The sequence below is a fragment of the Ursus americanus genome, chromosome 20 (genome assembly GCF_024610735.1).
Source record: "Ursus americanus isolate L20-20 chromosome 20, mUrsAme1.1.p, whole genome shotgun sequence".
NCBI lineage: Eukaryota > Metazoa > Chordata > Mammalia > Carnivora > Ursidae > Ursus > Ursus americanus.
The window spans coordinates 18,516,887-18,532,088 of record NC_142146.1 but is presented as its reverse complement, the minus strand read 5'-3'; the positions used below and the strand labels follow the sequence as shown (position 1 = coordinate 18,532,088).

Below are 15,202 nucleotides of genomic sequence, written 5' to 3'. Positions count from 1 at the left end.
AAACATTGAAAAGAAGGGGTCTTTTGATTCAAAATAATGATTTAACCTTTTCTTTTTCTTATTATGTTCATAGTAGTAAAATATCTTGTACTACAGTGACTATTCCACACTAAACAAAAATTCACAATATACCCTTAAAAATAATCAATTACCAAAATCATTCTAAATAAATTTTAAGGTTTGATAAAATTGAAAACTTACAATTTAAGTTTTTTGTAATTTATTTTACTGCCTAAATTTGTGTGGAGAAAATACCAAGCTATTTATAGTAATAAATAATTCCAGCATTTAATTACACTAGAACATAAGAAATCAGAGCAACATTTTCATTCCCACATAAAACTGAAGACAATAAAAATGTAAAAAAACCCCCATATGAAAATATCCTCCACAAATCTAAAAATGCTTTAATTCTATTCTTTGTGGTTTACACATATGATGCCATAACTGACTTTTTCTGAGGTTCAAAAGCTGGCTACCAAATTAAACAATGCATTGTTGGGAATTTTTAAATTATAACAAAACATCCAAAAAATCTATAAAATCTATATTAAAATATTAATCTATGTTAAGCACTTCTGCAATATGGCTAACTCCTAGAGAAAGAATACAGATCTAAAACTTTTATCCAAGACTCAACCTTTATCAAGAATACTTCTCAACCACCAGAAAAGAAAGACATTGCAATAAAACAAATTTTTTATTTCAGCATGAGTATGTACCAAGATCATTCTGTTAAGGAAAAAGAAAAAAAAAAGATTCTTCCATGCACAGAGTTGTCACGTGAGATATAGCAATTTGGGGCAATCACCCAGTTCCTGTTTTTCTGTGACAGAATGAATTGCTGCCAAAGAGGGGAAAGGAGATGGTTTGCCAGTTGTTGCTAAAAAGGAACTGAGCCACTCATTCACATAATCGGCACAGAAATCTCACCATCACCAAGCCAACAAGAGTGGCACTAGCAAAACCTTGGCAACAAGCCTCCTCTCCTACCTTCTATAAACGACCCCCTCAGACTTCACACTACCCTTTTGTTTCATCTCCTCCCCTTCCTTTCTCCCTCAAGTCTGCCATGCTTTGATGTTACTTTCACTGATATTTCACTCATGTAACAACCAAGAGTGCCATGCTATCTATCCACCATTAATGAAAACAAAACCAACACTTTGTCCTCCATCTATGCTCTTCAAGAAATGCCCTCCCAAACCAAGGGACAAGGAAAGAGATGGAAGGTGAGGGATACTTAAGATCATAAGGAATGTTTAAATGTCCACTGTGAAAATAAAAAATACACTTTCTCTAAAAGGCATCCAAATTGAAAAGCAAGAAGTAAAACTGTCACTATTTGCAGATGACATATAAAAACCTAAGGACTCCATCAAAAAACTATTAAAACAAAGCAGTCCAGTAAAGTTGCAGAATACAAAAATCAATACACATAACTCTGTTGTGTTTCTGTACAATAACAACAAACTATGAGAAAGAGGAATTAACAATCCCATTTACAACTGAATCAAAAAGAATATTTAGGAATAAATTTAACCAGGGAGGTGAAAGACCCATACACTGAAAACTAAGACACTGATGAAAGAAACTAAAGACACAAATAATGGAAAGACATTCCATGTTCATGGACTGGAATAATTAATACTGTTTAAAAGTCCCTACTGGGAGCCTGAGTGGCTCAGTTGGTTGAGTGTCCGATGCTTGATTTTGGCTCAGGTCATGATCTCAGGGTCGTGAGAGTGAGCCAGGTGATAGGCTCTGTGCTGAGCATGGAGCCTGCTTAAGATTCTCTCTCATTCTCTCTCTGCCCCTCCCCACTCTCACTCTCTGTCTTAAAAAATAAATAAATAAAAAGTAAAAAATAAAAGTCCCTATCCCTATCAAAATTCCAACAGCATTTTTCAAAGAAATAAAACAATCTTAAAATTTGTATGGAACCACAAAAGACCCCAAATAGCCAAAGCAATCTTGAGAAAGAAAAGAACTAGAGGCATCCCAGTCAACAGTTTCAAACTGTATTAAAAGCCACAGTAATCAAAACGGTATGGTACTGGCATAAAAACAGACACAAAGACCAATGGAACAAAACAGAAAGCCCAGAAATAAACCCACAAATATGTGGTCAATTAATTTATGATAAAAGAGCCAATAATACAAAATGGGGAAAGGACTTTCTCTTCAATAAATAAATAGTGTTGGGACAGCCACAACTGGACAGCCACATGCATGAATGAAATTGGACCCCTATCTTATCTATACACAAAAATTAACTCAAAATTAAAGACTTGTATAGAAGCTCCTTGATGTAGGTCTTGACAATGATTTTTTTTTGAAAGTGACACGAAAAGCAAAGGCAACCAAAGCAAAAATAAATGAGACTATATCACATTAAAAAGCTTCTGCATTGCAAAGGATAAACAAAATGAAAAGGCAACCTACTGAATAGGAGAAAATATTTGCAAATGATAAATCTGATAGGAGGTTAATATCCAAAATACATAAAGAACTCCTACAACAGCAAGAAAAAATCCGGTTAAAAAACGGGCAGAGGATCTGAATAAACATTTTTCCAAAGAAGACATACAGATGGTCAACAGGCACATGAAAAGACATGTAACATCACTAATCATCAGGGAAACGCAAATCAAAACCACAGTAAGATACTACCTCACACTTGTCAGGATGGCTATTATCAAAAAGACATGAAACAAGTGTTGACAAGAATGTGGAAAAAACAGACCCCTCATGCACCATTGGTAGGAATGTAAATTGGTGCGGCACTATGGAAAACAGTATGGAGTTTCCTCAAAAAAATTACAAACAAAATTACCACATGATCCAGCAATTCCATTTCTGGGCATTTATCTGAAGAAAAAAACACACTTATTTGGAAAGATATATGCACCCCCATGTTCACTGAAGCATTATTTACAAGACCCAAAACACACAAGCAACCTAAGCATCCAGTGATAAGTGGATAAAGAAAATGTGGTATACACACACATACACAAGAATACCATCATAAAAAACGAAGGAACTTTTGCCATTTGCGATATGAGTGAAACTTGAGAGCATTATGCTAAATGAAATAAGTCAAAGAAAGAAAGACGAATACTGTATGATCTTACCTATACATGGGCTCTAAAAACAAGACAAAAACCCTGAATTCGGGGCTAGAGGGAGCAACAGGGTTGAAGGTGACTAATGGGTACAAACTTCCAGTTATAAAGTAAGAAGTCCTGGGAATGTAATGCACAGCATGGAGACTATAGTTTACAATACTGCACTGAATACTTAAAAGTTGCTAGGAGAGTAAAAAAAAAGTCCCCATCACAAGAAAAAAACTGTAACTACATGGTGATGAATGTTGACTTATTGTGGTGATTTCACAATATTAAAAAAAAAACACAAAACTCACTTACTCTGAGACAAAAGATAGGAAAATTATCTCAAATGATTTGAAAAAATGACACGTGTGTACCCACCTGAGAGCTTATATGGGAATTAAATGGATAATCTCAATCAATCCTCATAAGAGCTCCATGAAGCTCCACCGTTATCATGATTCCCTTTCTACAGATGAGGAAATGGAAGTCTGAAGAAGTGTTTTCCCAAAGCTAGTACTTGAAGAAGCTGAATTATGAAGCCACGTGATCTGATTTCATAGAAATCTTAAAAAAGCATTGTTAAACAAGATACATAAACCCTGAAAAGGAAATGTATTTCCTAGCTTTTTGTGTCAAAGTAAAAAAAGGTTAGTACAAAGAGATACAAGTATATCCCAGAAGGCTTTTTTTTTTTTTAAATCTTGTCACATCAGGGTATAAAAGATGAGGGTTTATGGTTTGTTTTTTTTTTTTTAAGATTTATTTGAGAGAGAGAGAGAGCACGCACATGTGCAGGCATAAATGGGGGAGGGGTAGAGTGAGGTGGAAAGGGAGAGGGAATCTCCACCAGACTCCCCACTGAGAGCAGAGCTCATGACCCAGAGATCATCACCTGCACGGAAACCAAGAGTAAGGGGGCTTAACTCACTGAGCCATCCAGGTGCCCCAGGTTTTTTGGTTTTCAATGTTTTTAAAGTGGGGGGGGGGCTGCATAAATCATGGTTAAGAAGATAAACCTGGTTTCAACCCCGTTTCTGCCTTAGCCAGGTGATTAACAGTTTGTTACCTAATCTCTAACCCGATTTCCTTCTCTGCAAATGAAAATAATTATACTGATCTCACCTTTTCTCTAAAGAGGGTCCTATTTTTAAAAAACTCTGAAAGAGGTTTACTTTTTTTAACGTCTTTAGTAACATGTAACTACTGAGACCTAAGTAATTAACAGATCTAAAACTACAAATGAACACTCACTACGGTTCGGAAAATTATAATTACACTTGCTAAGTACTGCTATTATGTTACTTGAGACTATATCTAAAGAACATTGCTACCTGATCACCTGTCTTAATAATGGTAGACTTTTTGGGGCACCTTGGTCCTAAGATCGAGCCCCACAGGGGGCTTTGCGCTCAGCGAGGAATCTGCCTGAGGATTCTCTCTCCTTTGCCCCTACCTCCCCCTGCCTCTCTTTCTCTCAAATGAATAAATAAATCTAAAAATAATAATAATGATAGACTTTTCAGGAAGTTAGTATGTCAATTATACAATCTGTTATGATAACTGAGGTTGGATTATGAATCCAGCTCTTTGCTAAACAGTATAAAGGATACAAGTAGGTACAATACACGGTCTCTGGCTTTAGGAGTTTATAATTTAATTAAGACAAAATTATCATGCATGAAAGTTACATAAAAAGACATTTATGTTTTTTGACCCATAAGGGTAACAAAAAGATGAGTGTAAACTGGAGGATGAAAATTTGGTGAGACTCTGAGCTAGCCTTGAAGAGTAATTAAGATTTAGACTGGTAAAGATAAGAGAAAGAGGCATTCCTGATGGAAGGTAAGCATGCATAGCAACGTGATAAAAACAACCATGAGGGGGGCGCCTGGGTGGCTCACTCCGTTAAGTGTGGGATCGAGCCCCATATCAGCCCCACATCAGGCTCCCTACTCAGTGGGGACCCCGCTTCTCCTTCTCCTCCCTGCTCTCGTGCTCTGGAGCTCTGTCTCAATCTCTCAAGTAAATAAAAATCTTAAAAAAAAAAAAAAAAACACAACCATGATGTCCAAGGGACAGTGAAGAGATAAATTTAACTATGAAGACTATAAAAAATAAATTTCACTTGAGAGGGCACATAGTTTATGAAAGAACTGGCTTGAAAGTCTAGTTGAGTTCAGACTTGCAATAATGAGCCACTAAAGCAAAGTTCTTAATACAAATCTTTAAACAATATTTAAGTATGCAATGTTTTGAATTAGATATATACAGTAAGAAAAAAGTACATCTTATATTTCATCGAATTTTACTTTTTAAAAACTACAATGTTAATTGTGGTTTTATTTTTTAAAGACACTTCTGTTTTAGAGATAAATATTGAAATATTTACAGATGAAGTGATATAATTCTAGGATTTGCTCCACTTCAAAATAAAGAGGGGGAAAGTGGGTGACCTTGAGTTCGTAATCACTGAAACATGATAAAAGGAGGAAGGCTTCTTATATTATTCTGGCCACCACTTTTTTATATGCTTAATATTTTTAATTATAATATATTCAAATCTACTAGAGTATTCTAGAAAAAAAGATCAGTATTCACACAGTGATTAACTATATTCTAGTATTTCCACAGAAGTTTTTACAACCACCTAAAAATTATAAATGACTTAATGACAGACTACAGGGTCTACTAATCAAAGCTTTACGAACATAAAAGTTAACTCAAGCACTCTGCTTGCTTCAGGAAGCCTTCATAGCTGTTGCCAATATTAACTCAAAATAGTTTACTATGTTTTTCACTTTTTTTAAATTGTAAAAAAATCTGCTTAAGATGCTGCAAATCAAACACAAACTGAATACATTACTAAAAGGAGAAGTTACTGTCAATCTTAAACCACTCTGCTTTGTGGTTTCAGGTATTAAAATGTAAACTTTCACGCAGTGACAATGTTAATATTACATGCTGGCAAGCATCCCAACAGAAGTTAATACCAGCAACACATGGCATTACCCATCCCCCTCCCAAAAGAAGGGTATCAGGGACTAATTTCATTTTTATTTCTTCCTGTTACCCACAAGCAGGTGGCAACATAACACCAGTTTCAACAAAGCAGGCAAAGTTACCCCTCTGCAGAAATAGAAGACCACTGAAACAAATCCCTGAATTCTTTCAAAGGAATAATTTGCTTTCACCCTGGTTTAAAAGCACTTCATATAAAAGTCAACTTCATCATTCTGAGTGTACATTTCTTGAACTTCACCACCACCAACAAAAAACATTTACTTAGCCCAGCACTGGCTACATATGTTATCTCATTTAATTCTTAATGCAACCTTATTCTATAGATGAGAAAACAGACTGAAAGGTTAGGTCCCTTTTGCAATGTGTTGGAGAAAGGATCTGAATCTACATCAATCTGACATCAAAGTCCATGCTCATACCCACTGCACTATATTGCCTCCCATAAAATTAAAGTAGTCTATGATCAATGATGTATATTATGGACATAAAGATGCTCATATAACCTGACAAATTTAAAGCAAGCATCAAGTCTTAAAGTGGACTTATGGAGTGATTACCTTTTTAATAAATGTCTAATACAAGAGGATATAATCTGTAAATAAAAGATTAAGCGATTTTTACTGCATTTCCCATATTAGTTTTATAATGAAAAAATCTTTAATAAGTCAATTTTATTATCAAATGAATTTTTCTGATACTAAATGAGACCCTCTAAGTTTCATGAGTTTTTTTATGTAAATGAGATTGCTACTGAGCTTGAAAGAAAAAGCAGTTATTTATCTACAAAGTTAAATAACAGTAAATTCAAATATTGCTATCAAATGTCAAACGCCAACCAATTCAATCTTGGAGCAAAATGTTTACCATTACAGAATCCAAGGTCCTCAGAAACACAAATCAGTCCTTAGCACTTCCAAATAGTGAATGAGAACCATCTGGCTAACTCAATTTTCAGAAGTTGTTTGATTTTACTAACAGGGCTAAGGGCCACCCATTTTTAAAAATCATTATCTTGCATTTATGCATTCCCCCCCTCCTGGAATGGTCCACATGGACCACTAATTTATAATCTGGCATTTTATCTCTCCTGGCTCTGGTCTGTTCATACTACATTATTGGCGTAACATAAAAAATTCAGAAAATTCAACAATAAGAGCCTGGCAAGTTATTTTGCAAAGCATCTTGGCACCCAAACATAAATGGTTAAAATGTTTTCCTGCTGTCAGTAACATGCTTTTTACAAAGAGAACTTGTTAATACAGCAGAACTGCTACCCAACTCCCCTAAACCTCGCCCAAGCAAAGAGAAAATGAAAAATTAGTAATAAAAATGCCAATATGAAAGGTTCCTCGGGTGTTTTGAAAAGAGGGAGGATCCATCGAAAGTCCCTGTTAAATGTAACGCTTTTTAAATATTTCTCCTGGAAACCAAGTCAGCTGGCTGAGCTGGGCTTTTTTGTGTAGGAAATGACCCTGCTCTGAACTCTAATGCTGAGCAAGTGAAATGCTAGTGAATTATCGATCAGCCGTGGGAATCGGATCTCTCTAGGTCTTCCCTCCTCTACTTCCCAGCAGGAACAGAGCGCCGAAATCCTTTAACTCCAGGAGTAAGCACTTCAGTCACCTCTCCAGCACTCTCCATTCGGCCCCCACCCCGTTTCACCTGCGATGCTGACGCAGGTGAACGCTTCTTTTGATAATCCCACCCTGACAGATGGACGATGTACAGTATATTAACTGCTGTGAAACAGCCATTCCGAATGTGCTTTCAATCGTATGAGACTCTGAAGTGTAAATTGCCTTAGACTAATTCCCCACCAAATCCATTCTTCTTTGAGAGGTCAGAGCATCAGAAATGGTTTCATTTGCATTTACGATACACACACACACACACACACACACACCTTTCTCCGGGATTTTCTTAAGCCACATTTAGATAAAAGTGTTGACCCACAGAAACACACAAGCATTACTGCCAATACCCATCATCTTATGCCCGACTGCCCCGGAAGACTCTAAGAAAGAGGAAAAAAGATGAAGCGAGGGCTTCATGTCAGGTTCATGGTTTGTCCCCCTAAGTTTCAAGTGCACATAATGCTCCCGCAGCCAGAGCCTCCATAGAGGTAAAGAAAGAAAAGGGGCGGGGAGCGGGGGATTCTGCTGGCAGAAGCCCCGACTGGGCGCCGGTTCGGGACGCCGAATTTCCCTCTCTCTTCCCTTCCCCCCCCCACCCCCGGACTGCCCGGCGGAATTCCACCCCCACCGCGGGCCGGGAACAATGCCGCGCCCGAGACCCCCGCCCCCCAGTGGTCCTCCACTCACCACCCAGGTCAGTGCCCCGTTGCCGCCGGCTCCAGCGCCGCCGCCGCCGCCCGCCTTGGCCATGGCGGGTGCCTCCACTCACAGGCCCCGAGGCCGCGGCCGCCGCTCCCGCCTCCCGGCCGGCCGCCGGGCCCCTCTGCTCCGCACCGACCGCTCCGCTCGCCGTGCTCCTAGCGGCGCCGCCCCCCGCGCCCCATCGCCGAGACCCGGGACGGACGCCCGGTCGTGCCCGCCGAGGAGGCCGCGCCGCCCGGCGCACTCAAACTCGAGGCGCGGTGGCCGCGTCGCCCGGGCCTAGAGCCGCCGCTGAGGAAGAGGTGGAGGAGAAGGAAGCAGGAGGCCGGCGGCGGCTAAGCCTCGGTGCTTCCTCCTCTCCCGCCCGCGGGCGCGGCAGCGAGCCGGGCCGAGGCCCGGAGGTGCGCGCGGCAAGCGCAGTCGGAGAGCCCGGGGCGTCCAGACGTGGCGGGGACGCAAAGGCGCCTTGTCCTTCCTCACACTCCGCGAAGGCCGACCGCTGGGGTTGTCGGAGTCGCTGCTGCCGCCGCTGCCGCCGCTGCCGCCGCCTCAAAGGCCGCCTTCGTCGGCTGCACTGCACCCCCGACTTCCTCACATCCACACACCGAGAGGGACAATAAACAGAGCCACCGCCGCCGCGGTCGCCTCCCTCTTGTCCGGCATAACACCGCACACACACATTCGCACACCAGGGAGGGCGGGCGGGAGGGAGGGCGCGGTGGCCGCCCCGCTGTCAGTCAGCGATTCGGCGCCCAATCGGGGCCTTTTCGCCGCAACCCTTCGGCCAATCCCAAAATTCCAAGCCCCCGGAGGGGCGGGACCCGAGGGGGAAACGTCATTGCGGGTAGCAACCGAAGGGAAGACTTGGGGTTTTTTGTTTGTGTGTGTGTCTGTGGGTTTTCCATTTGAGGGGAGAGCAGGGGCTGCTGTCAAGGGTCATTTGAGGGCGGCAAAAGGAAAGGGTCGAATTGGCCTCGGGTCGATTGTAATCCTCCGAGCGTGCTGTTTACTCTAAGCCCTGCCGGCGAAGCCGAGGCCATTTCTTTGCCTGGGGCCGCTGTGGGGGGAGGAGGGAGAGAAGAGGGGTGGCAGGAAGAAGCCGAGGGCAGTCCCAAAGGGAAAGTATTTTTAAAGAGCGGTTGTAAACCGCAGGCAAGACGTTGTAGATCACTGGTGCAAGGAGGGCCCCGTGACCCCGGCGCCTCCCCAAGTGGACGCTGCTGTCGAAAGAATCCTCTGCTCAGACCTTCTCCTCCTCCATCTCTTTCCCTCCCTCTCCTGTCCTCCCCTCACCCTCAGATGGGATACGGTCAGTTTCAAGGAAACTGCATTTAAAGAGCTTGAATGATAAGGGATGCACAGAGAATGTTCCAGGGAAAGAATGCTGTTTCTCCTCGTTGTTGACCTTTCTCTCTTCTCTGAACAATGCGGGTTTGCCACTGTCACTTTTCATTCTCATCTGTCCAGCTACCTCTACGAGGGCATGTTTAATTTTTTAAACGGCTTTCAGTGGAATTTTCAAATGCCCACTAAGGAATAATTTCATTCACATTAAAGCTTTCTAAGAAAGAAAATTACCCATATAGCCGCACCAAAGTCTTTGGCAGATGCAAGAAGGCTTTACCTCACCCTGCTTTTCAGTGTAATTCCATTCAACAAGTATTGATTGGATGCACACTCTGCCACTCTGTGCCAGACTCTGCAACGGGTTCAAAATAAAAACAGGGCCCCCGATTTCAAGTCATTTATAATCTGGCTTGTGAGACGGACTAAAAGGGAGTTAACTATCACTAAAATGAGTACTTGAAGGCATGAATTGCCACCAAATGGCTGTGACAAGAGAGCTTTTTAAAAAGATAAAAGCCTACTGCTGCTTTGTGGAAAAGGTGTTTTTGTGAACTTCTCTTCCAACTGTGCATTTCCTCTCAAGGGAAAACAAAAATGTCTCAGGTCACATATTTTAACTGCCTGCTGAGTCCAGAGAGGTGGAGAACTCTGAAATATGGAAATAATTTAAACAGTTTTTCTTAATTAGCTCTCTAGTGGCCATGTAATTCTGGCATATTTGGGACTTTGGTTTAGAACAGTGAAGCCTTTCTTTACCTTGAACTTGAGGTGCAAGCTTGTAAATCAGGCAGACCAGGGCTAATCTGGGCTCTGAACCTGACCAACTAAGTATTTGTGCCTTGTTATTTGACTTCCCTGAGCCTGTTTGTGCCTTGTTAAAATGAGGACTTTTGCTCTTGTGCTTACTGTGACTTTACACTTCAAAGTACATATTTTATAAGTTTGAAAGGGGTAAATAATTTGAAAGGTTGTGAGCTTTTTATAAAGATATATGCATTAAGTAGAAGCCAAACTATGAAACAGATAACCATCTCCTTTTTTAAACTTCAGTTTTCAAAGCTCTTCGGCCTCAGATTTTGGATGAATGAAACAATATATTCAAAACTCAGGTTAATTAATGGAATTTCATGTTTATCTTTTCACTTACCTCACACATAAAGCGCTGAGCCTTTTGCCTTCTAAGTGTGAAGACACTGTAGTAAATGTAACTTATTTTATTCTTATGAAAATACTGACTTACCTAAAAGAAACACAAATAAAGTAGTTGAATATGCATGCAAATCAACAGCTAAAGCAGAAATTCATCAGGAATGGGAGAAAGTATCTGGAGCAAAAGTATCTCAGCTCCTGAGGAACTGTTTTGTTTTGTTTTTTTAACTGTGTGCAACAGACTTAACATATCTTTATAATAAAATTGGTTATGCCCAATTTGAGCACCGCTTTCCCTTCTGGGGCTTTGTCAAATACTTTTCATTTATGTACAGAGTAATTATAGCAATAATTGCCACATTAAAAACCTTCTATATCAGGTTTGTCTTGTTTGGAATACTACTTTATTCATATGTGCATATTACATTTAAAGACTTACTTTCCATCCCATAGCAAACACCAGCCAAAATAAAAAATTGTAGAAATCAAAGTCAGTTCTATAAACTGTAAAAATAAAGGCCTTTAACCAAGCTTTCTGAGTAGCTTCCATGGGAGCTTATCCTAACTACTTCAGAATTTTTGTTTTTAGATTTTATGTTTCCCTATGATAGCAATAAAAAAATATGTATTTATTAAATGTCTACTGTGTGGTAGGTACTCAGGATCTGGGAATACAAAAATGCAATGAAGATGTGGTCCCTACCTTGGGTTCATACCTTGTGCTATATAATTTTGAGCTAATCTTTTAAGTCAAAAGCAATTTTATATTTATTCATTTGTTATTTAATAAACGGTTTACCTGATGAGTCACACCTATCATTGCACATTATACACAGCACATAATTTAATCAATAAATTAAGAAGAGTGTAATTCAAAGCTATACTTCCAGATACCTGGCAAAGTTTCCAAAGAGTTTCCATTTAAATCATGTATTGTTCCAACACTGAGATTCAGTTGGGAGGTTGGGGGACGAATCTTTTTTTTTTTTTTTTAATATTTTATTTATTTATTCAACAGAGACAGAGACAGCAAGTGAGAGAGGGAACACAAGCAGGGGGAGTGGGAGAGGAAGAAGCAGGCTCATAGCGAGGAGCCTGATGTGGGGCTCGATCCCACAACACCGGGATCATGCCCTGAGCCGAAGGCAGACGCTTAACCGCTGTGCCACCCAGGCGCCCCTGGGGGACGAATCTTTAATCTACTAAGCATTTAAATAAGTTAATGTTTGAATTCTAGATTCAATGTCTGCAAGTTGACCTCTCCATCTCATTGTATTAGTTTTTCTCTTTTTAAAGATTTTATTTGAGAGACAGTGCACGTGCCCACACAAGCACAAAGATAGAGATAGGGAGCATGAGACAGGGACCACAGAGGGAGAGGGAGAAGCAGATTCTCTCAGTGAACAGGCTGACAATGTGGGGCTCAATCCCTGGGACCCCGGGATCTGAGCCAAAGGCAGATCCTTAACCAACTGAGCCACCCAGGCACCCCATACTATATTGGTTTTTATGGATCCTTTATTTATACAAAGTAGGTAGGCAGAGAACAAGAAAAATTCATATCTGGCCTACAGTAAACCCAATAATGGTTGTCCAGGTAATATTGCCCAAGTACTAAATGTTGTAAATGTAATTTAATGTATTTCCTTAGAAGTGAACTTAAGGTAAAGAAGAAAACTACCATCAGTGTAGCTTTTGGGATTTCAGCATTTCTATAGTAAATATAATAGATTATTAACTGATTTTCAAAAGTATTTGATTTCTCCAAATATTTTATACTTTTACTTTTAAAAAGGTACTTAAGGGGTGCCTGGGTGGCGATTAGTTAAGCGTTGGACTCCTGGTTTCCACTCAGGTCACGATCTCAGGGTTGTGAAATTGAGCCGTGTGTTGGGCTCTGTGCTAAGTAGGGAGTCTGCTTGAGATTCTCTCTCTCCTTCTGTCCCTCCTCCTCGTTCTCTCTCTCTCTCTCTAAAATAAATCTTTCAAAAAAAAAGAAAAAAGTAAAAGGTACTTAAGGACCAAAGGTAATAAATGTTTATGGGTGGATGAAGATATGAATGATCACCACATTCCTGAGTATTATCACCACTGGGAAGACAGATTAAGGCTAAAGTTCTCCCATTTTTACCTATAGTAAGTGTGGGATGTTTGTTTTGTGTGACTTTTTGGGGTTTGGAGGAGTTTGTTTTGATTGGTTTTGGCCAAGTAAGCTATGCTGATCTTCTGGTGACGTCTCTGGTTACTTATACAGACAGAAGGGACATTTTCAGTTATTTTACGTGATATAGGTCAGCAATAATTCAGGGCTGTTAACTACTCTACTGAATTACATAATATGGAGAATATAATTAGCATGTGCCTTAGTTAAAAGGGCTTATGTTGGCCTTTAAAAGAGATTTGAAAAGTTTGGGTCTTTCAAAGAAGCATTTTGTTCTAAGAAAACCCTGTTTTGGAAGACATTAGATGCTATCACTCACATAATCTTCACCAACAGAATATTATATGATCCTACCATGTGCATTGCTAAGTTGCATTTAAAGTCTGGTTGCCCAGAGGCGTCTGATTCAGTTACTCAGTAGGTTTATAAGACTCAGATCTAAAGAAAGAAGATAAAAGTGGCTTTCCTAACTCACCTGTTTCCGTTTCCAAAGAGCTGGGAGCTCTAAAACTAGAGTTGCCAAGTTGTTTTCATTCTGTAGTATATTTGAAAACTTAATGGTCGTGGGTAAGGGGAACCCAGGAAGTATAAGGAATCTACAGCAGAAGAATCTAAGCTATAAAGCCTACAAGGTAGAGGGGTTTCTGAAATAGAATAAAAGATGTACCTGCAAGTTATCTAAGGTGATAACTAAAATTCAGAACTTGGAAAAGATCTTAGTGTGCCAACTAACAGCAAAAACGCAATTGTTACCTATTTCCAAAATACTTAAGCATAGATTAGCTCAGATAGCTTATGTCACTGATACCTTTGTCTATTGGTTTTCTTCTTTCTTTGAGAGTGCTGTCTGAATGTGGGAAGATTTAGAAGATGGCCCAAGAATGCTGACTCTTCAAAAAACAAATTTCTAGTTAAAATAGTCTTTGAGAAAACTAAAAGGACAAGACCAGCCTGTTCAGCAAAGGGTCTACTACACAGTACTAGCCAAGCCTAGAAAGTACCTACCATGTAGTCGGTGTTCAATAATTACTCAAAGAATCAATTTGAGGCATATCAAGAAATTCTCCGAAGCAAAACATCACCATCAAAGATAGTCCTAACTGGGAAAGGCTGGTGATGGGTAGTAAGGAGGGCACATATTGCATAGTGCACTGCGCGTTATATGCAAATAATGAATCATGGAACGTTACATCAAAAACTAAGGATGTACTATATGGTGACTAACATAACATAATAAAAAAATTATTATTAAAAACAAAACAAACAAAAAAACCCAAAGATAGTCCTAAAACTTGGTCAGGTTCCTTCAGTCTTTTCCTTTTTCAAGTATTTTTGCTTGAATAACAGAGAGGGTAAAGTACCTTAAATTTACCATTCAAGATTGGTTGAAGCATTGTTCCTTTGGAGAATGAAAAACAGGATGGTGCGAGGAAAGAAAGAGGTTAGGGTAGCAGGAGAAAGAATTGGGGGTGGGGGAAAGACAGAGCAATAACAAAAGCATCCAATTTTGTGAAACTGAGTGGAGAAATACATACATTTTGGCTATGGAAGTAGATCAGCTGTAGCCTTGCCAATGCTTACACTTCATTTCCTCAAAGAAGGAAACCTCATTCACTGAGAACCCTGCTATCTTTGGTACAGGGCAGGCCTTTCACACATATTAGCTTAATTAACTTTCAACAACCTAAAAGGTATTATCATTCTTATTTCATAGTCAAGGAAATTAAATGTCATAGAAAGTCACAGAACGGAGCCGGTGGTGGAACTGAAATTCAAACCCAAGTCTCTTACTCCGAACCACACCCTTTTGTAATGCTGCCAGGTTGGCTAACACACTTGGCAATATAGCATACCTGGCAGCGTGTTAGGAACTTGGCAATACTGGTGAATAATTCCGGCCCTCAGTAAAACCTTTTGGTTGTTAAATTTTATTGTTGGACTATGGTGACAAGTATCTGCAATTTGCATGACCAACTAGAAGTTCTCTTTGAAACCAGCCTGAATCTGCTTTGCCTTACCTTGTTACAAAATAAGCTGGTTTTTGGAGTCCAAAAGATCATCAGAGAAAACCTGAG

General features: G+C 39.9%; 1 protein-coding gene across 3 annotated transcripts in view; it reads right to left on the bottom strand.

The window, feature by feature from the left end:
• Nucleotides 1-9,168, bottom strand: part of TOP2B (DNA topoisomerase II beta) — a 58,387-nt gene extending 49,219 nt beyond the window's left edge. For all 3 annotated transcript variants that reach the window (XM_045791631.2, XM_045791632.2, XM_045791633.2), the window contains exon 1: nt 8,456-9,168. In XM_045791631.2, coding sequence (XP_045647587.1) covers nt 8,456-8,518 — 63 coding nt within the window. In that variant the 5' untranslated portion in view covers nt 8,519-9,168. The remainder of the gene's footprint in view (nt 1-8,455) is intronic.
• Between the last annotated feature and the right edge of the window lie 6,034 nt (nt 9,169-15,202).